Consider the following 16,390-nt stretch of genomic DNA (forward strand, 5'->3'; position numbering starts at 1 on the left):
GACAGGATCTTGGTATGTTGCCCAGGCTGGTCAGTAGCCTTGGCCTCCTAGAGTGCTAGGATTTCAGGTCTGAGCCACCACACTCAGCTGCAGAAATTTTTTTTTTTTTTTTTTTTTTTGAGACAGGGTCTCGTTCTGTTGCCCGGGTTAGAGTGCACTGGCACGATCTTGGCTCACTGCAACCTCCGCCTCCTGGGTTCAAGTGATTCTCCCACCTTAGCCTCCACATACCACCACGCCTGGCTAATTTTTTTTTGTATTTTTAGTAGAGACGGGTTTTTACCATGTTGGCCAGGCTGGTCTCAAACTCCTGGCCTCAAGTGATCAAACCGCCTTGGCCTCCCAAAGTGCTGGGATTACAGGTGTGAGCCACCACCCACAGCCCATAAACATTTTCTGATAGCCATGTTAAAAAAGTAAAAAGCAACACGTGAAGTTAATTTTAACAATATACGTTATTTAACCCAACACACCTAATAGTCATTTCAATATGTAATCAATATAAGCCTTGGTTATTGCAGTTTCACATTCTTTCCTTTCTTACTGTATCTTCCAAATCGGGGTGTGCTTGGCACGGCACATCTTGGTTGGGACCAGCACATTTCAGGAGCTCATCAGCCCATGTGCCTGGGGCTGCCTGAGACTTCAATTCAGGAGGAGTTGTAATTCCTCTTCGAAAACACCTCCCTTAGCTCCCGCCTTAATCCCAGCTACTCAGGAGGCCCTGGCGGGAGGGTCGCTTGAGGCCAGGAGCTGGAGATCAGCCTAGGCAGCACAGTGAAACCTCGCCTCCCAGTAAAAAAAAAAAAAATATTGGCCAGGCGTCGTGGCCCGCGGCTGTGGACCCAGCTACTCTGGAGGCCGGGGTTGGAGGATCGCATGAGTCCAGGACTTGGAGGCTGCAATGAGCGGAGATCGCGCCACTACACTCCAGCCTGGGCGACCCAGCGAGACCCTGTCTCGAAAGAAAGGAAAGAAAAAAAAAAAAAAAAACACCTCCCAGCCAACTCTCAGGGCCCACCGCTGGCGGTTCCCAGCCCGACGGGGCGCCCCCAGCCGGGGTTAGCCAGCGCCACGCAGCCGGGCCGGGAAGGGGCGGAGCAGCCAGGCCCCGCCTCCCTCGTCGCGCCGGGGCCGCCGGGGCCACGGGGCTACCTCCTCCGCCGAGAGCGCTGCCGCCGCCGCTGTCGCCCGGGAGCAGGGGGCCGGGCGCCATCATGCTGAGCCGGCTCGGGGCGCTGCTGCAGGAAGCCGTGGGGGCGGTGAGGCCGGCAGGGCCGGGCCGGGCTGCCGGGGGTCGCGGGCCTAGGCCGGGCTGGGCGGGCGCGGAGCCGGGCGCGTCCGGCAGGAGGGCGGGCGGGCGCGGGCGCGGTCCCCCTCGGGCAGGGACCCCCGGGCCGCGGCGCCCCTTCTCCGGCCTCCCCTCCCCGGCCGCGCCCCGCTTCCTCTCGCTCTTCCCAGTCCCGCTCCCAGACTCCTCCCGACCGCCCCACCTCCCCGGCCTGCTCCCGCGTCGCTTCCTGTCTGTGCGTCCTGGCCCCGGAGTCTCTCCCAATTCCCGAACTCGCCTCCGCCGGGACGCTCCCTGTCACCGCTTGGGGTGTTTCCTGCCCCCGGGGCCCTAGGCCGCCTCCCAGTCCCGGTGGGCCTGCCTCCTTCCTCCGCTCCACCCCGCCGCCTCGCCTGGGCTTGAAAAAATCGCCGCCCCTTCCCCCCGGTCTGATCTCCCAGACAACTCCAGGACCTTGTTGGGGTGCAGGACGCCCTTCCCGTCACCCTGGGACGTGGGAAGCGCAGGCCCTGCCGGTCCAAGTCCCCAGGAAGGGTAAAGACCCGGGGCAGGCTGGTGGGCGCCCAGTCGGGGAAATCGCCTTCTATTGGGTGCAGATGTTTCCAGCGTGGCTGTGACCCCTCACAAGCCAAATTGACTTTGAGTTAGGGACAGGCCGCCCGTGGTGGGGCCTGGGTGGCCCTGTGCGGGGAGGAGAGTCCATTGATGTTTCACATGCCGTCAGAGTTTGTGTTTTTGCCATTTTTTGTTGGGGCTGCAGGCTGGCAGGCAGCCTACTACTAGGGTTCGTTCAGCAAGATGTAGTGCTGTGTAGGAAGGGTGGGGGTATTCCTGGTAGGGTGGCGGGGGGGTGCCCCCTGTTGAAAGTAACTCTGCCAAGAAGCTGTCTGTAAAGTCGATAATACTTCTGCCTCCTAGTATAAATCTTCCCCCAATTGATGAGTTAAGTATCAGATTTTCTTGGGAGAGAAAGCCTTGGGTTTCGCCCTCCTTCCTCGCCACCACCTCCTCCCCAACCCTCATGGGAGCTCCTGTTGAAAGAAGTTTGCCTTAGGCAAACTTGGGAAGAAAGTCAGAAACTATGACTTCCTCCACCTTCCCAGCCCTGCGGTTGATCCAGGTCCAGGGCCTTGGGGCATCCAGGTAGAGAGGGTTCCAAAATGATTTTTCCTCCCCTTCCCCCATCCCGGGTCAAAACAGCTGTCATCTTCAAAAGTGATCTGATAAACTAATTCATACCTCTGGGGAACACTCCATTTACAGGAGGTGAGACAGGCCAGACAGTTCCTCAGTCCTGAGGAGTGAATTTCTTTCTTTTTCTTTTCTTTTTATTATTTATTAATTTATTTCTGAGCCCAGGCTAGAGTACAGTGGTGCAATCTCCGCTCATTGCAGCCTCCACCTCCTGGGCTTCAGCAATCCTCCCACCTCAGCCTCCTGAGTAGCTGGGACTACGGGCATGCGGCACCGCCAGGCTAATTTTTGTATTTTTTGTAGAGCCAGGGTTTCATCATGCTGCCCAGGCTGGTCTTGAACTCCTGGCCTCAAGCGATCCACCCACCTTAGCCTCCCAAAGTGCTGGGATTACAGGCATGAGCCACCGCACCTGGCTAGGAGTCAAATTCTAAGGCTTCTAATGACGGAAGTACAGGCATCAGTGGCAGGAGGAGATTTTGGCAGTGGAAGGAGATCTTTTTAAGCAGGTGATTTAGTACTGACCATATAGGCTACGTCCGGGCGGTGTGGCTGGCCCTACAGGGAGACGGGAATTCCTCTTTTCTGCTCTACCCTCAGGTCGCCAGTCTAGGTCTTTCCCAAGCCTCGGTCACCAAGTGTGATCCTAGTAAGTCAACTGATTCCTCATTGAGGAGGAAGACTGCTCCTCCCCGCCCTCTTCTGATCCAACAGATTAGGAATCATTACAGCTCTTTTTTTTTTTTTTTTTTTTTTTTAAGATGGAGTCTTCCTCTGTCACCCAGGCTGGAGTGCAGTGGGGCGATCTCAGCTGACTGCAACCTCCACCTCAAGTAGTTCTCCTGCCTCAGCCTCCCGAGTAGCTGGGACTATAGGCCTGCGCCACCACGCCCAGCTAATATTTGTAATTTTAGTAGAGACGAGGTTTCGCCATGTTGGCCAGGCTGGTCTCGAACTCCTGACCTTAAGTGATCTACCTGCCTCGGCCTCCCAAAGTGCTAGGATTCCAGGTGTGAGCCACCACCACATCCGGCCACTAATATCTTTAAAGAGAAATTGTTGGGTCTAGTGCCTTTGGTTTGGAGTTATCATAGCTGGTCGTGGAGTCAGGTAAAGATCACACACCTGTGTCACCAGCTCTCTAATGGCCTGTGCTGGTTAACCTGCCTCTCCCGTGTCTCCTGCCGTACTGAAGTGTTCTTTTTGGTTAAAGCCCAGCTCAAGGTTTTCAAAGACTATAAGCCAATTTTGAGGCTAAAGGAGACCCCATCACAGGAATTATGAGATAATTGTAGGGCTGGTGAAGGGCCAGAGGACTTTCTAAAACAAGGAACTAGGGAAAGAATGTCTCCAGGAGTTTCCTGAGATATTTGGTAAATATTCATGGGTATTCACTATGTGCTGAGCCCATTGAGGGCAGGCTAGCTATCAAACACAGAACCCTGGCTCTCAGGGAGCTCATCGTCTAGCAGAAGAGATGACTGCTCAGCACAGCAGGCATTGTCACATAGAATGTAGTGAGATGCGGTCACTGCACAGGGATGGAATATTTGGAATAACTGTGGGTGGTGGTACTTTTGAGAAGGGTCGTAGCCCCTACCAACTAGCTTTGAAAGAAGACCAGATGCCCTGCGGACCGACGGGAGTTTCCAGTTCTCTGAATGTCATCCCTCCCTCCCCATGTTGCAGTGGCCTTCTAAGCATATTCTTCCTGCCTTTACCTCCTCTCGCAAGGTCAACTGCCAGATGAATCTTCCGAAAACACTGCTCAGAAGGTGCCAATGGCCGGGTGTGGTGGCTCACGCCTGTAATCCCAGCACTTTGGGAGGCCCAGGCTGGCGGACCACTTGAGGTCAGGAGTTCGAGACCAGCCTGGCCAACATGGTGAAACCCCGTCTCTACTAAAAATACAAAAATCAGCCAGGCGTGGTGGCACACGTCTGTAATCCCAGCAACTTGGGAGGCAGGAGAATCACTTGAACCCAGGAGGCGGAGGTTACAGTGAGCTGAGATGGTGCCATTGCACTCTAGCCTGGGTGATGGTGAGACTCTTTTTTTTTTTGAGACTCGGTCTCAAAAGAAAAAAAAAGCTGTCATTGACCTGCTGCCTGCTGCCTGCAAAAAATGATTGAGACTTCTTGGCTTGGCATTAGAGACTCCAAAGTCTCGCCAGCCCACCCCTTCCCCAGACACACTATGCAGAGTTCCTTCTGCAGGGACTGTCTTTCCTTCTCTTGTTGATATTGACCCGGTTCTTCAAGTTTTAGTTGAGATGTGATCTTGGTAAGGCCTTCCCTGTTCCAGCCTGTTAGAAGTTACCCCTGTTTTTCTGAGAGGTCACTACTTTCCATCTCTCCTGTGGCCTCACACTACTTCCTTGTTGCCTCGTTATTCAGTGCGGTTTTATATCGTCTTCTCCATGGTGCGTTTCTTGAGGACTGGGTGTTAGTCATCCTCATGTTGCTTGTGGCATCTAGCATAGTGTCTTGTACATAGTGGGCGCTTGGAATGAACGAATGATTTCATGAGTGGCTACTCAGCTCTGTGGTGCGGTAAAGTGTGAGGTCAGAGAGGTGTGGGCAGGCAGGGACACTGGAGAGGGCTTGGTGGAGCTGCTGGAGACTGAACCTCACTGGGGACTCTCAGGATCCAGACAAGTTAGCGGGATACAGAGCACCTTGGGCAGAGGAGTGGCCCCAGCAAAGATCTAGAGGCAGAAATGCACAGCTGTGGGGAGGGATGATTAGAATTCTTTCTTTTTTTCCTGAAAACATTTACTCTGCAAGAAAAGCGAAGGAATGTTTTTTTGTTTGTTTGTTTGTTTTTTGAGAAGTTTTCAGGGAAAGTGGTTGTTCTCAGTGCAAGGCCATTATCAGCCGTGGTGTAGAGATGGAGAGAGCGCTTATGGAAAAGGGGGAGGTTAGGGGCTTGCCCAGAACAGAACCAGAATTTTCCAAGGCTTGATAGAAGGAGCCGGTAGAGGAGGAAACGAGAGCAGCACTGGCTAAGGAGTTGGGGTTATGCAGGCTCAGGCTTTGGACACAAGATGAAAGCATGTTATAAGGAAGGCACTTTGTTAATATCATGCTAATGTTATCTACCCATCAGGCTGAACAGAGCCTGTGGTGGTCTTGAACAGATTTTCATAGACTCTCAGATTGAGAGGAATGGGAAAGCTTTGTCTTTTTTTTTTTTTTTTTTTTTGAGATAGCGTCTCACCTTGTCACCTAGGCTGGAGTGCAGCAGTGCGATCACAATTCACTGAAGCCTTGACCTCCCTGGGCTCAGGTGATCCTCGAACCCCTGCCTCCCAAGTAGCTGGGACTATAGGCACACACTACCACGTCCTGCTAGTTTTTAAATTGTTTATAGAGACAAGGCTTCACCATGTTGCCGAGGCTGGTCTTCAACTCCTGGACTCAAGCCGTCTGCCCACCTTTGCCTCACAAAGTGTTGGGCTTACAGGTGTGAGCCACTGCACCTGGCCTTTGCCACATCTTCGATCGGTATCATTTTGCTTTTCTTTGGGGGACTGCGCTCCTGTGTTCCTCTATGTGCCTCTACTGTAGCGTAACCATGCTGTGTTGAAATAATCTGTGTCTGTTTCCCCCAGCAACATTCTTAGCACCTCCAGGACAGAGACAGGACAAGATTGTGACACACAGCAAGAAAACAGCATTTCCAGGCGGGAGGGGTATCTAGGGAGAAGTGCCTGTCAGGAGATCCTTGGCCAGGTGCCAGTGTGTCCTGGAGGAAATGTGTTATTCCTCCCTTTGAAAGCCAGGGAGCAGGGTGCCTCCTCATGAGGAGGCCTAGCATGAACCTGACACTCAGCATGGAATGTCTGTTCCCATGAGGGCAGGGGCTCCCTGGCCTTTGTGGCCCCCACCGAGGTTGTGTCTCTGCCCTCTCCGCAGCGCGAGCCCAGCATTGACCTGCTGCAGGCCTTCGTGGAGCACTGGAAGGGCATCACGCACTACTACATCGAGAGCACAGGTGCGGCCTGGCCCTCCCCAGCCCAGGGACCCTGGAGGGAGCGGGGAGGAAGGAGTGTGCAGAGTGTCACCATTCAGGTGTCCTGGGAAAGGTAACGTGCCCAGTCGTTCAGAATTGGCGCCGAGTTCATGGAGACAGAGAATCAGACAGACAGAAGACCCAGAGCCCTGGGCCACTCCACTCCTGATGATTTAGCTGCCGGTCCCACCCTGACCTTTTGGAAAGGGGCTGTGTGAGGGAGGAGTAGCCTGGTTGGGGGTCTCAGTGGCCTGACTCTGCAAGGAAGAGGTGGCTGCACTTCCCCCAGCTTCCAGCTCCAGACCTTCAGGCCCCAAGTGCTTGTGCCTAGGGCTTAATGATCAAAAGAAAAGAGTTTAACAAATTCCCCTTTCCCCAGAGCCAACTTAGGGGCATTTTCCTTGTAGAGATCTGGGGTAGGAGGAGAATGAAAACCAAGGTGGGTAACATGCCTGGGTCCCTCTCTCTAAGCTGACACCCCAGAGAGCCAAAGCCTTGGGTCACCTGGTCCCTTCAGGACCGCTGAGGGGATGGCATCTGAGTGGCTGCTCTGCAGTCATGATGCTGCCATGGGTGGATACAGACTGGTTGCCAGGTAACCATATCCTGCATCCCTCACTTTTCCCTTCCTGGAGTTCAGACTGGGGCTTGATCCCAGCCCACGCCTTTCCTACAGGCTTTCTTTCCAGCCCCGGCCAGTCCAGGAAATTGAGAAATCTGCGGGACCCTCTGAGGTTCTGCTAGACCAGGTTTCTCAATCTAGGCACAGTTGGCATTGGACCCGGAGCCTGCCCTGCGCGGGGCTGTCCTGGGTGGTGTGGGATGTGCAGCAGTAATTCTGGTCTCTACCCACTAGGTGCCAGTAGCACACCCCACCCCCGAACTGGGACAACCAGAAAGGTCTCCAGACATTGCCTCATGTTCCCTGGGGGTGAAAAGCGCACCCCTGGTTCTGAACCATCTCTTCAGGTTAAAGATCTCTTGAAGGAGAGCCTCAGTCCACCAGCTGAGTAAGATCAGATCAGAACTGGCTGAAATTCACCTGGGGCTTCCCCCATCCAGCCCTTTCATTTCCAGAATGGTCCCTAGACCAGAAGGGTTGGAAGTGCGTGGGGCAGGCCGCCCTACTCAAGCTCCTGTTCCTTAAAGGAAAGCTAGGGGGTGCTCCAAGTCCAGTCCTGAAGCACCAGAACTTTCTTTAAAACACACACTGAGACTCTGACTGCAAAAGCCCCCACTAAGTTGCTTCCCTGTCAGGGCGTTGGTACAGGGAGCAGGACTGGGTCAGACCTGAAGGTGGTGGCGCAGATGTTTTTTTCTGCTTTGTGAAAAACAGAGGCTTGCCTTCTCTGAGTGTCAGTTGGGGAGGCCCCAGGAGGTTCTCTCTCAGGCAGCTGCTGGAATTACAGCTTCTAAGTTATGTGACAAGAGCCCTGAGCCCACAGTGTCCACTCAGGCCCAGAGCTGACAGCAGCCTTCTGTGGGCCCAGGACCAAGTGTCCCTGTCTCTGTACCCATCCCGGGGTTTGAAGGAAACCGATGCTGCTGCCCCCTGATAAAGTGCTGGGCATGCATGCGTTCTCAGAGGACTATGTCCTGAGCCTGGAAGGACTTTTGTCTTCTTAAATATTGCAGCATCCACTGTAAACTTCCATTTCCCAGTTGCCAGCAGCTCTCTTCCCCCACCTCTCCTAGACAGGACCTCCCCTTTCTGGGCTTTGGCAGGAGAGGGTGAAGTTTTCAAGCCAGGGTGCCCCTCTTCACCCTACTCACCCTTGTTTCCCAAACATCATTAGATGAAAACACCCCCGCCAAGAAGACAGACATTCCCTGGCGGCTGAAGCAGATGCTGGACATCCTGGTGTATGAAGAGCAGCAGCAGGCGGCCGCGGGTGAGGCAGGGCCCTGCCTGGAGTACCTGCTGCAGCACAAGATCCTGGAGACTCTCTGCACGCTGGGCAAGGCCGAGGTGGGAGGCCCTCTGCGCGCTGGGCCAGGCCGAGGTGGGCAGTGGGCAGCCTGGGGCTCCCTGGATTCCAGGCCTTTCTGCCTGTGCTCTTCCCAGTCCTGACACTGAAAGTGGCAGTTGGGGGGAGAGGAGCAAACAGGACAGGCACTGTGGCTGTCTCACTTAGAACACTCCACCATCCCAGCGCTCCTGTTCCCAGTTCACTCCACAAAGATGGGCCTGCCATGTGCCAGGCTCTGCTCTAGATGCTGGGGACACAGCAGGGTTTCAGACTGACAAGAGCCAGGCATGGTGGCGCGTGCCTGTAGCCCCAGCTACGTGGGAGGCCGAGGTAGGTGGATTGCTTGAGCCCAGGAGATGGAGGCTGCAGTGAACTGTGATCGTGTGACCGCACTCCTGCCTAGGAGGCAGAGCAAGACACTGCGTCTTAAAAAAAGGAAAGAAAACTTGACAAGAATCCTAGTGGGAGAGGCAGGACCATCCTGTGATGGGTCAATAATGACCCAGTCTTGGAGCAAAGTGACGCAGGAAAAGGGGTTGTGAGTGCCAGGAAGGCCAGTTTCAAACAACGTGGCGAGGGAAGCAGGCCTGTGAGAAGGGGCCCTCTGAGCCGGGACTAAGGGAGGAGTTGAGCCTGGGGCTCTCTGGGGGTGCACCGTTCCAGGTGGGGGACACAGCTCTGACAGGCGCTGTGTCCCTGGCCTCAGTACCCCCAGGCATGTGGCAGGCGGGGGACATGGCTCTGACAGGTGCTCTGTCCCTGGCCTCAGTACCCACCAGGCATGCGGCAGCAGGTGTTCCAGTTCTTCAGCAAGGTTCTGGCGCAGGTGCAGCACCCCCTGCTGCATTACCTCAGTGTCCACAGGCCTGTGCAGGTGAGGGGCCTGGAAGCCAAGGGGTGTCTGGGCGTGAGGCCCCCTCTCTCCCCTGCCACACCTCTCCCCTCTGTTTCTGCCCTGGTGCTCTTCCAGAAACTCCTCCGACTTGGTGGGACTGCTTCCGGATCCGTTACAGAAAAGGAGGAGGTGCAGTTCACCACCGTCCTCTGCTCCAAGATCCAGCAGGACCCAGAGCTGCTCGCCTACATCCTGGAAGTGAGCACTCCGATCGGGAACAGGAGCGGGAGGGCCTGGAACCCCAGGGCAAGCCCCCTCGGCCCTCCTGAGGAGGCAGAAGCAGAGAGCAGGTACCCGGGAGGCACGCAGGCAGCTTCCCCTCCAGCTCCAGGCTGACGCGCTGCTGGCAGCCCACCCTGCGGTCCCAGTGGGGGACCCTGGGAAGTGGTCCCCACCAGGCCTGGCCTCATCTCACCCTCTTTGCAGGGTAAAAAGATTGTAGGTAGGAAGAAGGCATGTGGAGAATCTACTGCCCTGCCTAAGGACACAACCAGCCACAGGGACAAGGACTGCTCCCACGATGGTGCTCCTGCCAGGCCCCAGCTGGACGGGGAGTCCTCTGGGTCCCAGGCATTGAACAGCCACATGCCTGCTGAGACCGAGGAGCTGGATGGTGGGACCACAGAGAGCAACCTGATCACCTCCCTGCTTGGGCTGTGCCAGAGCAAGGTGCTGGCAGCAGAGATGGAGAAGGTGGGGGTGGGAGAAGGGTGGGTCGACGGCCGGGGGGTGATTTGAGGGCTCACATGCATGTCCCTGAAGTTGTATCCTCATCCCCTAGAAGAGTCGGGTGGCCTTGAAGGCCCAGGAGAACCTGCTGCTCCTGGTGAGCATGGCCTCCCCAGCAGCTGCCACCTACCTGGTACAGAGCAGTGCCTGCTGCCCTGCAATCGTCCGGCACCTCTGCCAGCTATACCTGTCCATGCCTGTCTTCCTGGACCCCGCAGACATTGCCGCCTTAGAGGGCATCAGCTGGAGGTGGGTGCCCAGCCCGGGACGGCTGGCCAGCATCTTCAGTTGCTGGTAGCCCTGCCTGTCTTTGGTGGCCAGCTCCCCTGGGGTTCCACGTTGTTAGGGACCCCTGCTGGCCACCCTCTCCCCAAAGCTGCAGCTGATCCCCAGGGGCCTTCTCGCCCTCCAGGGAAGCACTGCTCTTGCTGCCTCTGTCCATAAAACCCCCAAGATAACTGATCCCCAGCCACAGAGGTTCCACTGGAGAGGGAAGGGCCCAGTTTCGGTAGACATTGAGGAAGACCTTGAAACTCCTCCTCCACTCTCTTGAGACTTCACTCCCCTCTTCCTTCAGGTTACCCAGTGCCCCGTCTGATGAGGCTTCCTTCCCTGGCAAGGAAGCCTTGGCTGCCTTCTTGGGCTGGTTTGATTACTGCGACCACCTTATCACAGAGGCACACACGGTGAGCAGGGGTGGGCGGGGGCCGGGCTCTCACACTGTTCCCTGCAGCATCTCCATCTCGAGGACTGAGTGGAGCAGGGACATGGAAACGTGGGGTCCAGGAGCTAGGCAGGGCCCCAGGCGGGCCGGGACCCTCTCCTGTGGCATCAGGCGCTGCACAAGGACACGGTTATTTCTCAGTGGGAATAGTGATGAGCGCAAAACACGTTGACGACGCGCTCTCTGGCACCCAGGTGGTTGCGGACTCCTTGGCGAAGGCCGTGGCTGAAAAGTTCTTCGTGGAGACCCTGCAGCCCCAGCTCCTGCACGTGTAAGTGTCTAGTTCCCTCAGGCACGACTCTGGTCTACAGCAAACCGCCTACCCCACCCAGCCTCGTCCTGTCCCTAAGGCCAGACACCTTCTTGACCAGAATCCCGTCTGTGGACCCCATTGGGTGATGTTTGCCAGGCCTGCCCCGTGATGCGTACATGGCTCTGAGCTGCGTGGGCTAAAGGAAGGCCTCCTGCCCTTCCCTGCAGGACCTCAGCAGGGATGGGCAAGTGACCACAGACATACCAGCCAAAGATGCGAGGCAAGCAGGAAGGGTTCTGCCACCCGCACTCATGTGCTGTCTGCACACACCGGGCCTGGCTAAGGTGCCCTCTTCCCGTAGGTCCGAGCAGAGCATCCTGACCTCCACCGCCCTCCTCACAGCCATGCTTCGCCAGCTCCGCTCCCCTGCGCTGCTGCGGGAGGCCGTGGCTTTCCTCCTGGGCACAGACCGGCAGCCTGAAGCCCCCGGGGACAACCCCCACGCCCTGTACGCTCATCTCATCGGGCACTGTGACCACCTCTCTGATGAGGTACGGTGGGGGACCTCCATCTCTTTTCCTCTCACCACCCCTGCCAGAGGGATTTCCTGAACACTTCCCGTTTCATTAGTGTTCCCAGCTGACTCCACCTTTTGAGACACTGAACTGCAAAACACTGCCGAGCCACTTTTTTTCTATGATCATATACTTTTTTTTTTTTTTTTTTTTTTTTTTTAAAGAGACGGGGTATTGCTCTATCACCCAGGCCCTGGAGTGCAGTGGTGTGATCATAACTCACTGCAGTCTCCAACTCCTGGCCTCAAGTGATCCTCTCACCTCACCTCAGCCTCCTAAAGTGCTGGGACTGCAGGCATGAGCCACTGTGCCCAGCTTATTTTTTACAGTATTTTATATTTTGCACACTTGACTCGCTGGAGGGCTAACAGCTACTCTGAGGTAGGCGAGGCTGATGCTCCCATTTCTCAGACATGGAAAGTAAGGCACAGAGAAGCGAATTGATTTGCCTGAAATCGCATATCAAATTAGTCACATACCAGGGACCACCCAGACTTCTTGATTCCTAGGCCGGCACCCCCTACTCCTCCCCAAAACCTGCCACCTTAGCATCCAGCCAAGGGAGGTGACTCTGCCTTAGAGGCCTTTTCTTATCTGGGTTAGCCATGCCAAGGCACCCCTGGGAGCTGGGTGGGGAAGGGGCTATCCTGCCAACCCCCTTCCCGTTCCAGATCAGCATCGCCACACTCCGGCTGTTTGAGGAGCTGCTGCAGAAGCCCCACGAGGGGATCATCCGCAGCCTGGTTCTGCGCAACCTTGAGGGCCGCCCTTACGTGGCCTGGGGCTCACCAGAGCCTGAGAGCTATGAGGACACCCTGTAAGTGAAACCGGCACCCTTTGGACCCAGTCCAGCCCTTAGCACTCGCACACTCACTCTGTCCATTCATTCACTGGTACCGCGCTGCTCTGCCCTGGCCACAGAGACCTGGAGGAAGACCCCTACTTTACTGACAGCTTCCTGGATTCCAACTTTCCACCTCGCGCAAAGCCTCGCCTAGCTCCTGCCACCAGTTACGATGGCAAAACAGCAGTGACGGAGATCGTCAACAGGTGGGGAGCAAGTTAGGCAGTCTGAACCACTTGAGTTTTACTCTTTTTTTTTTTTTTTTTTTTTTGAGATACCGTCTCCATCATCCAGGCTGGAGTGCAGTGGCACAATCTCGGCTCACTGCAACCTCCACCTCCCGGGTTCTGGATCCAAGCAATTCCTGTGCCTCAGCCTCCCGAGTACCTGGGATTACAGACATGCACCACCATACCCAGCTAATTTTTATATTTTTAGTAGAGACGGGGTTTCCCCATGTTGGCCAGGCTGGTCTCGAACTCCTGACCTCAGGTGATCCGCCCACCTTGGCCTCCCAAAGTGCTGGGATTACAGACATGAGCCACGGTGCCTGGCCTGAGTTTTACTCTCTTTGGCCACAGCCCTGGGCTCCAGTCAGGGAGGAAGATGGGGTCCCATAAGCAGGGGAGAGCAGGGTGAGCCGGGAGCGCCTCCACACCGGCTTCTATCTCTCAGTTTCCTGTGCCTGGTCCCTGAGGAAGCCAAGACCTCTGCCTTCCTGGAGGAGACGGGCTATGACACATACGTCCACGATGCTTATGGCCTGGTGAGTGGCTCCTGCTACCAGCTCCCACTTCCTGTCCTTCAGAACAGCTGGATGATAAGCTCTGGGTTCCCCTTCTCTCATCTGCCCGAGGACCCCAGCCCATCCCTCCTGCATGGGGCCCTGTCTGCTGGTTCCCAGTCCCCAGGCCTGCTGCCTCTACTCTCCCGCCTGTGTCAGTTCCAGGAGTGCAGCTCCCGCGTCGCCTCCTGGGGCTGGCCTCTGACCCCCATGCCTTTGGACCCCCATGAGCCCGAGCGACCTTTCTTCGAGGGCCACTTCCTCCGAGTGCTGTTTGACCGCATGTCCCGGATTCTGGATCAGGTAGCCAGTGGGCCCGGGCCAGGAGAACTCCAGGCTGGTGCCCCTGGGGTCCTTCAAGAGCAGAGGCTGGCCACAGGGTTGCCTCCGCTTCGGTTCTTTGGTGCCACCCCTGCCCTTTCCCCAGGTGGGAAGCCCCATCTTACCCCTGCTCCACACGTCCTAACACGTTCTGGCCCTCAGCCCCATGGAATCCATGACACACACACATCACGTGAGCCTCCCACCCCCACACACGTTCACACTGGCCAGGCACCTTGCTGGGGGAGTGCAAAAAGGCTCACCAGCCCTGCCAGCCCTCGGCTCTGTCCACCATGTTCCTACAGCCATACAGCCTGAACCTGCAGGTGACCTCGGTCCTGTCCCGGCTTGCCCTCTTCCCCCACCCCCATATTCATGAGTACCTGCTGGATCCGTACATCAGCCTGGCCCCCGGCTGCAGGAGCCTATTCTCCGTGTTGGTGAGGGTGAGGACGCCTCGGCCCAAGGGAGTGTGCCCAGTGGGGCTGGAGGGGTGGGCACCCTTGCCAGTGCCAGGGAAAGCACAGTCTCCCATGCTCTGCATGGTGTGGCAGGGCCAGGGGCCTCACTGGTGTTGCTGGCCCCATCTGAGTCCCCTGTGATTCCCGCTCTAGGTGATCGGGGACTTGATGCAGAGAATCCAGAGGGTACCCCAGTTCCCAGGCAAGCTGCTCCTGGTGCGCAAGCAGTTGACGGGCCAGGCTCCTGGGGAGCAGTGAGTACCAAGGGTGCCAAGTGAAGCCTGGGGGTGGGAGGGTGGAAAGCGCCTCTGGAGGAGAGGTGGCTGGCCACAGGGATGCTGGGCTGTCATGCTGGGCATAGTCCTGCCCCCACCCAGCCATGCCCCCTGTGCCATCTCCCCTCAGGCTGGACCACCAGACCCTCCTCCAGGGCGTGGTGGTGCTGGAGGAGTTCTGCAAGGAGCTGGCTGCCATTGCCTTCGTCAAGTTTCCCCCGCATGACCCTCGCCAGAATGTCTCCCCAGCCCCAGAAGGGCAGGTCTGAGCCAGGACCAGGGCGGTGGGAGACTCCTGTCCACACCTCTGCCCCAGAGCTGCCTCCTGCCTGGCACTGCCACCACACTCCCCTCCTGGGAGGGGGCTTCTGCTCCCAGGCTCACTCAAGGAGACTGCGTCACGTTGACCACACCAGACTGGGTTTCAGGGAATGGGCGTGCCCGGTGCCAAGGAGCCAAACAGATGGCTTTCCAGGCAGCAAGGTCCTTGGGGCCTTCTTGGAGGAGCTTGGGTGACAGCCAGGTGAGCACCCAGACCCCACACCCTCATGTGCTGTGTGCCTGGCCCCTTCTGTACTGGCCATTTGTGGCCAGGGCCAAGCCTGTGACTCAATTTCAGGGGCAAGATGGGGAGTGAGCTGATGCCTCCGAGACTGGGCGGGAGCCCAGGCCAGTGAGATGGGGCCTGGAGCCTTGTCTGTGTCACATTAGGTACCATGGGAGCTGCTGAGACCTGACATTTTGTCCCCTGCCTACATGGCTTGGCCTATGGAGAAGGAGCAGTGAATGGGATCGTCGGGGAAGCCCCTCTTCCTGCTCTGCTCCCCTGGAAACTGTTGCAAAACTCCCAGCCGCCTCATGGCAAATGCCCAAAGCATGTTCCGCACCCAGGCGGGGGCCGCTACTAATGAGAACCTTGGTGCAGCTGCAGCCAGGAGGGGAGCGGGCCCGGGAGCCAGGCTCAGGTCCAGCTGGTTCCTCTCTGGCGCCTTCTGAACCCGTCTCAGCAGGTCCACAGCACCTGGGCAGAGAGGTCAGCGACCAGGGGAGGCCGGGCCTTGCCCTCCCTTCTGCCCAGGGCCCAGTGTTCTTGATAGAAGACCCTTCTGGGGAGCCAGGGAGCTCAGGGGACAGATAAGGGCAGGACGCCCCCTGACTCCAGGCCCCTGAGCCTGGCGGGGAGTGGCTGTGGCCCAGGCAGCCAGTTCTCGTGGTGTTCTCCCTGCATGGCCTCCGTGGCTGGGCTGCCACCCCGCCCGGCCCGAATCTGTCTTGACCTGCAGGAATACACGGGCGGCGCCAGGCATTACCTCACAGCGGGACTACACAGTTGCTGGCTTTGCTCCTGGGCAAGGAGGAGCAGGCCAGAGCCTCTTTTGCTTCCTTTTCTTGCCCATGCCGCTTCTAGAAGCCAGGCACAGGTTGCCAAGAGGTGACATGAAACAGGAGGAAACTCAGTGACCTCTGCCTCTCCCGCATTCCTCCCCGCGGGGGAGGACCTCGCCGCTCTGAAGAGCACTGTGCACATGTGGGTGCAAAAACGTGGGTGTTGGTGTGGATGGGGCGCAGATCTCCGTGGATGAACTGCGTCCGGACTCTGAGATTCATAAAATATTTGAGGGTTTGGGAGTCACAGACCCTCCCCTCTCCTCAATGCACTTTGGTGTTTGCACGGTGTCTTCCCCGGACAGCACAGCAATAAATGGTGTGATTGCGTGGACACCATGGCTCTGTTCTTGGCCAAGTTTCCCCTCCTGCCCAGGACTCCACTGCTAATTCGGGCCCATCTTCCTCCCCAAGGAAGACAAATTCTTTTTCTAGCGCTGGAGCAGGGAGGTGGGGTGGGCGGTAAACAGACAGGCTCTGGCAGTGCAGATCTGCTGATCCTCAGCGCCTGCCAGGAGCCAGACTCTTGGCGGAGCAGTGCCACTTCTGCTGGGCTGACCTGCAGCCGAGAGCCTGCCCACCCCGGAGACACCGTGAGGGAATGGACCACGTGGGAGCATCTGTGTGCAAGTCTCATTTGGGTGTGTTTATGCTGCGTGTCGTATGCCTGTTTT

The 16,390-nt window shown here is 57.1% G+C and overlaps 1 protein-coding gene across 6 annotated transcripts; it reads left to right on the forward strand.

Annotated features, from left to right (window-relative positions):
• The first annotated feature begins 1,098 nt into the window (after window positions 1-1,098).
• On the forward strand, window positions 1,099-16,050 carry FHIP2B (FHF complex subunit HOOK interacting protein 2B). 6 transcript variants are annotated; one of them, XR_010141070.1, is made up of 18 exons: window positions 1,105-1,262; window positions 6,403-6,481; window positions 8,296-8,468; window positions 9,239-9,343; window positions 9,440-9,562; window positions 9,791-10,033; window positions 10,146-10,342; window positions 10,671-10,779; window positions 11,012-11,088; window positions 11,432-11,621; window positions 12,317-12,462; window positions 12,567-12,695; window positions 13,165-13,255; window positions 13,433-13,576; window positions 13,900-14,040; window positions 14,209-14,309; window positions 14,461-14,853; window positions 15,042-16,050. XR_010141070.1 is itself a non-coding variant. In XM_002818865.6 (17 exons), the coding sequence occupies exons 1-17, from the start codon at window positions 1,218-1,220 to the stop codon at window positions 14,597-14,599; spliced, it is 2,232 nt and encodes a 743-aa protein (XP_002818911.4). In that variant the 5' UTR covers window positions 1,099-1,217; the 3' UTR covers window positions 14,600-16,050. The 6 variants fall into 6 exon arrangements, 3 of the variants coding, with proteins under 3 accessions (XP_002818911.4, XP_009241867.3, XP_063582650.1); XR_010141071.1 differs by having other exon boundaries at window positions 15,739-16,050; XR_010141072.1 differs by having other exon boundaries at window positions 10,149-10,342.
• Window positions 16,051-16,390: the final 340 nt, after the last annotated feature.

The sequence above is a fragment of the Pongo abelii genome, chromosome 7, assembly GCF_028885655.2.
Source record: "Pongo abelii isolate AG06213 chromosome 7, NHGRI_mPonAbe1-v2.0_pri, whole genome shotgun sequence".
NCBI classification, from domain to species: Eukaryota; Metazoa; Chordata; class Mammalia; order Primates; family Hominidae; genus Pongo; species Pongo abelii.

Coding starts and splice junctions, on each gene's coding strand:
- FHIP2B (XM_002818865.6), top strand. CDS start 1,218: ATGCTGAGCCGGCTCGGGGCGCTGCTGCAGGAAGCCGTGGGGGCG. Junction 11,089..11,431: donor CAGCCCCAGCTCCTGCACGT/GTAAGTGTCTAG, acceptor CTCTTCCCGTAG/GTCCGAGCAGAGCATCCTGA. Junction 14,310..14,460: donor GGCCAGGCTCCTGGGGAGCA/GTGAGTACCAAG, acceptor ATCTCCCCTCAG/GCTGGACCACCAGACCCTCC.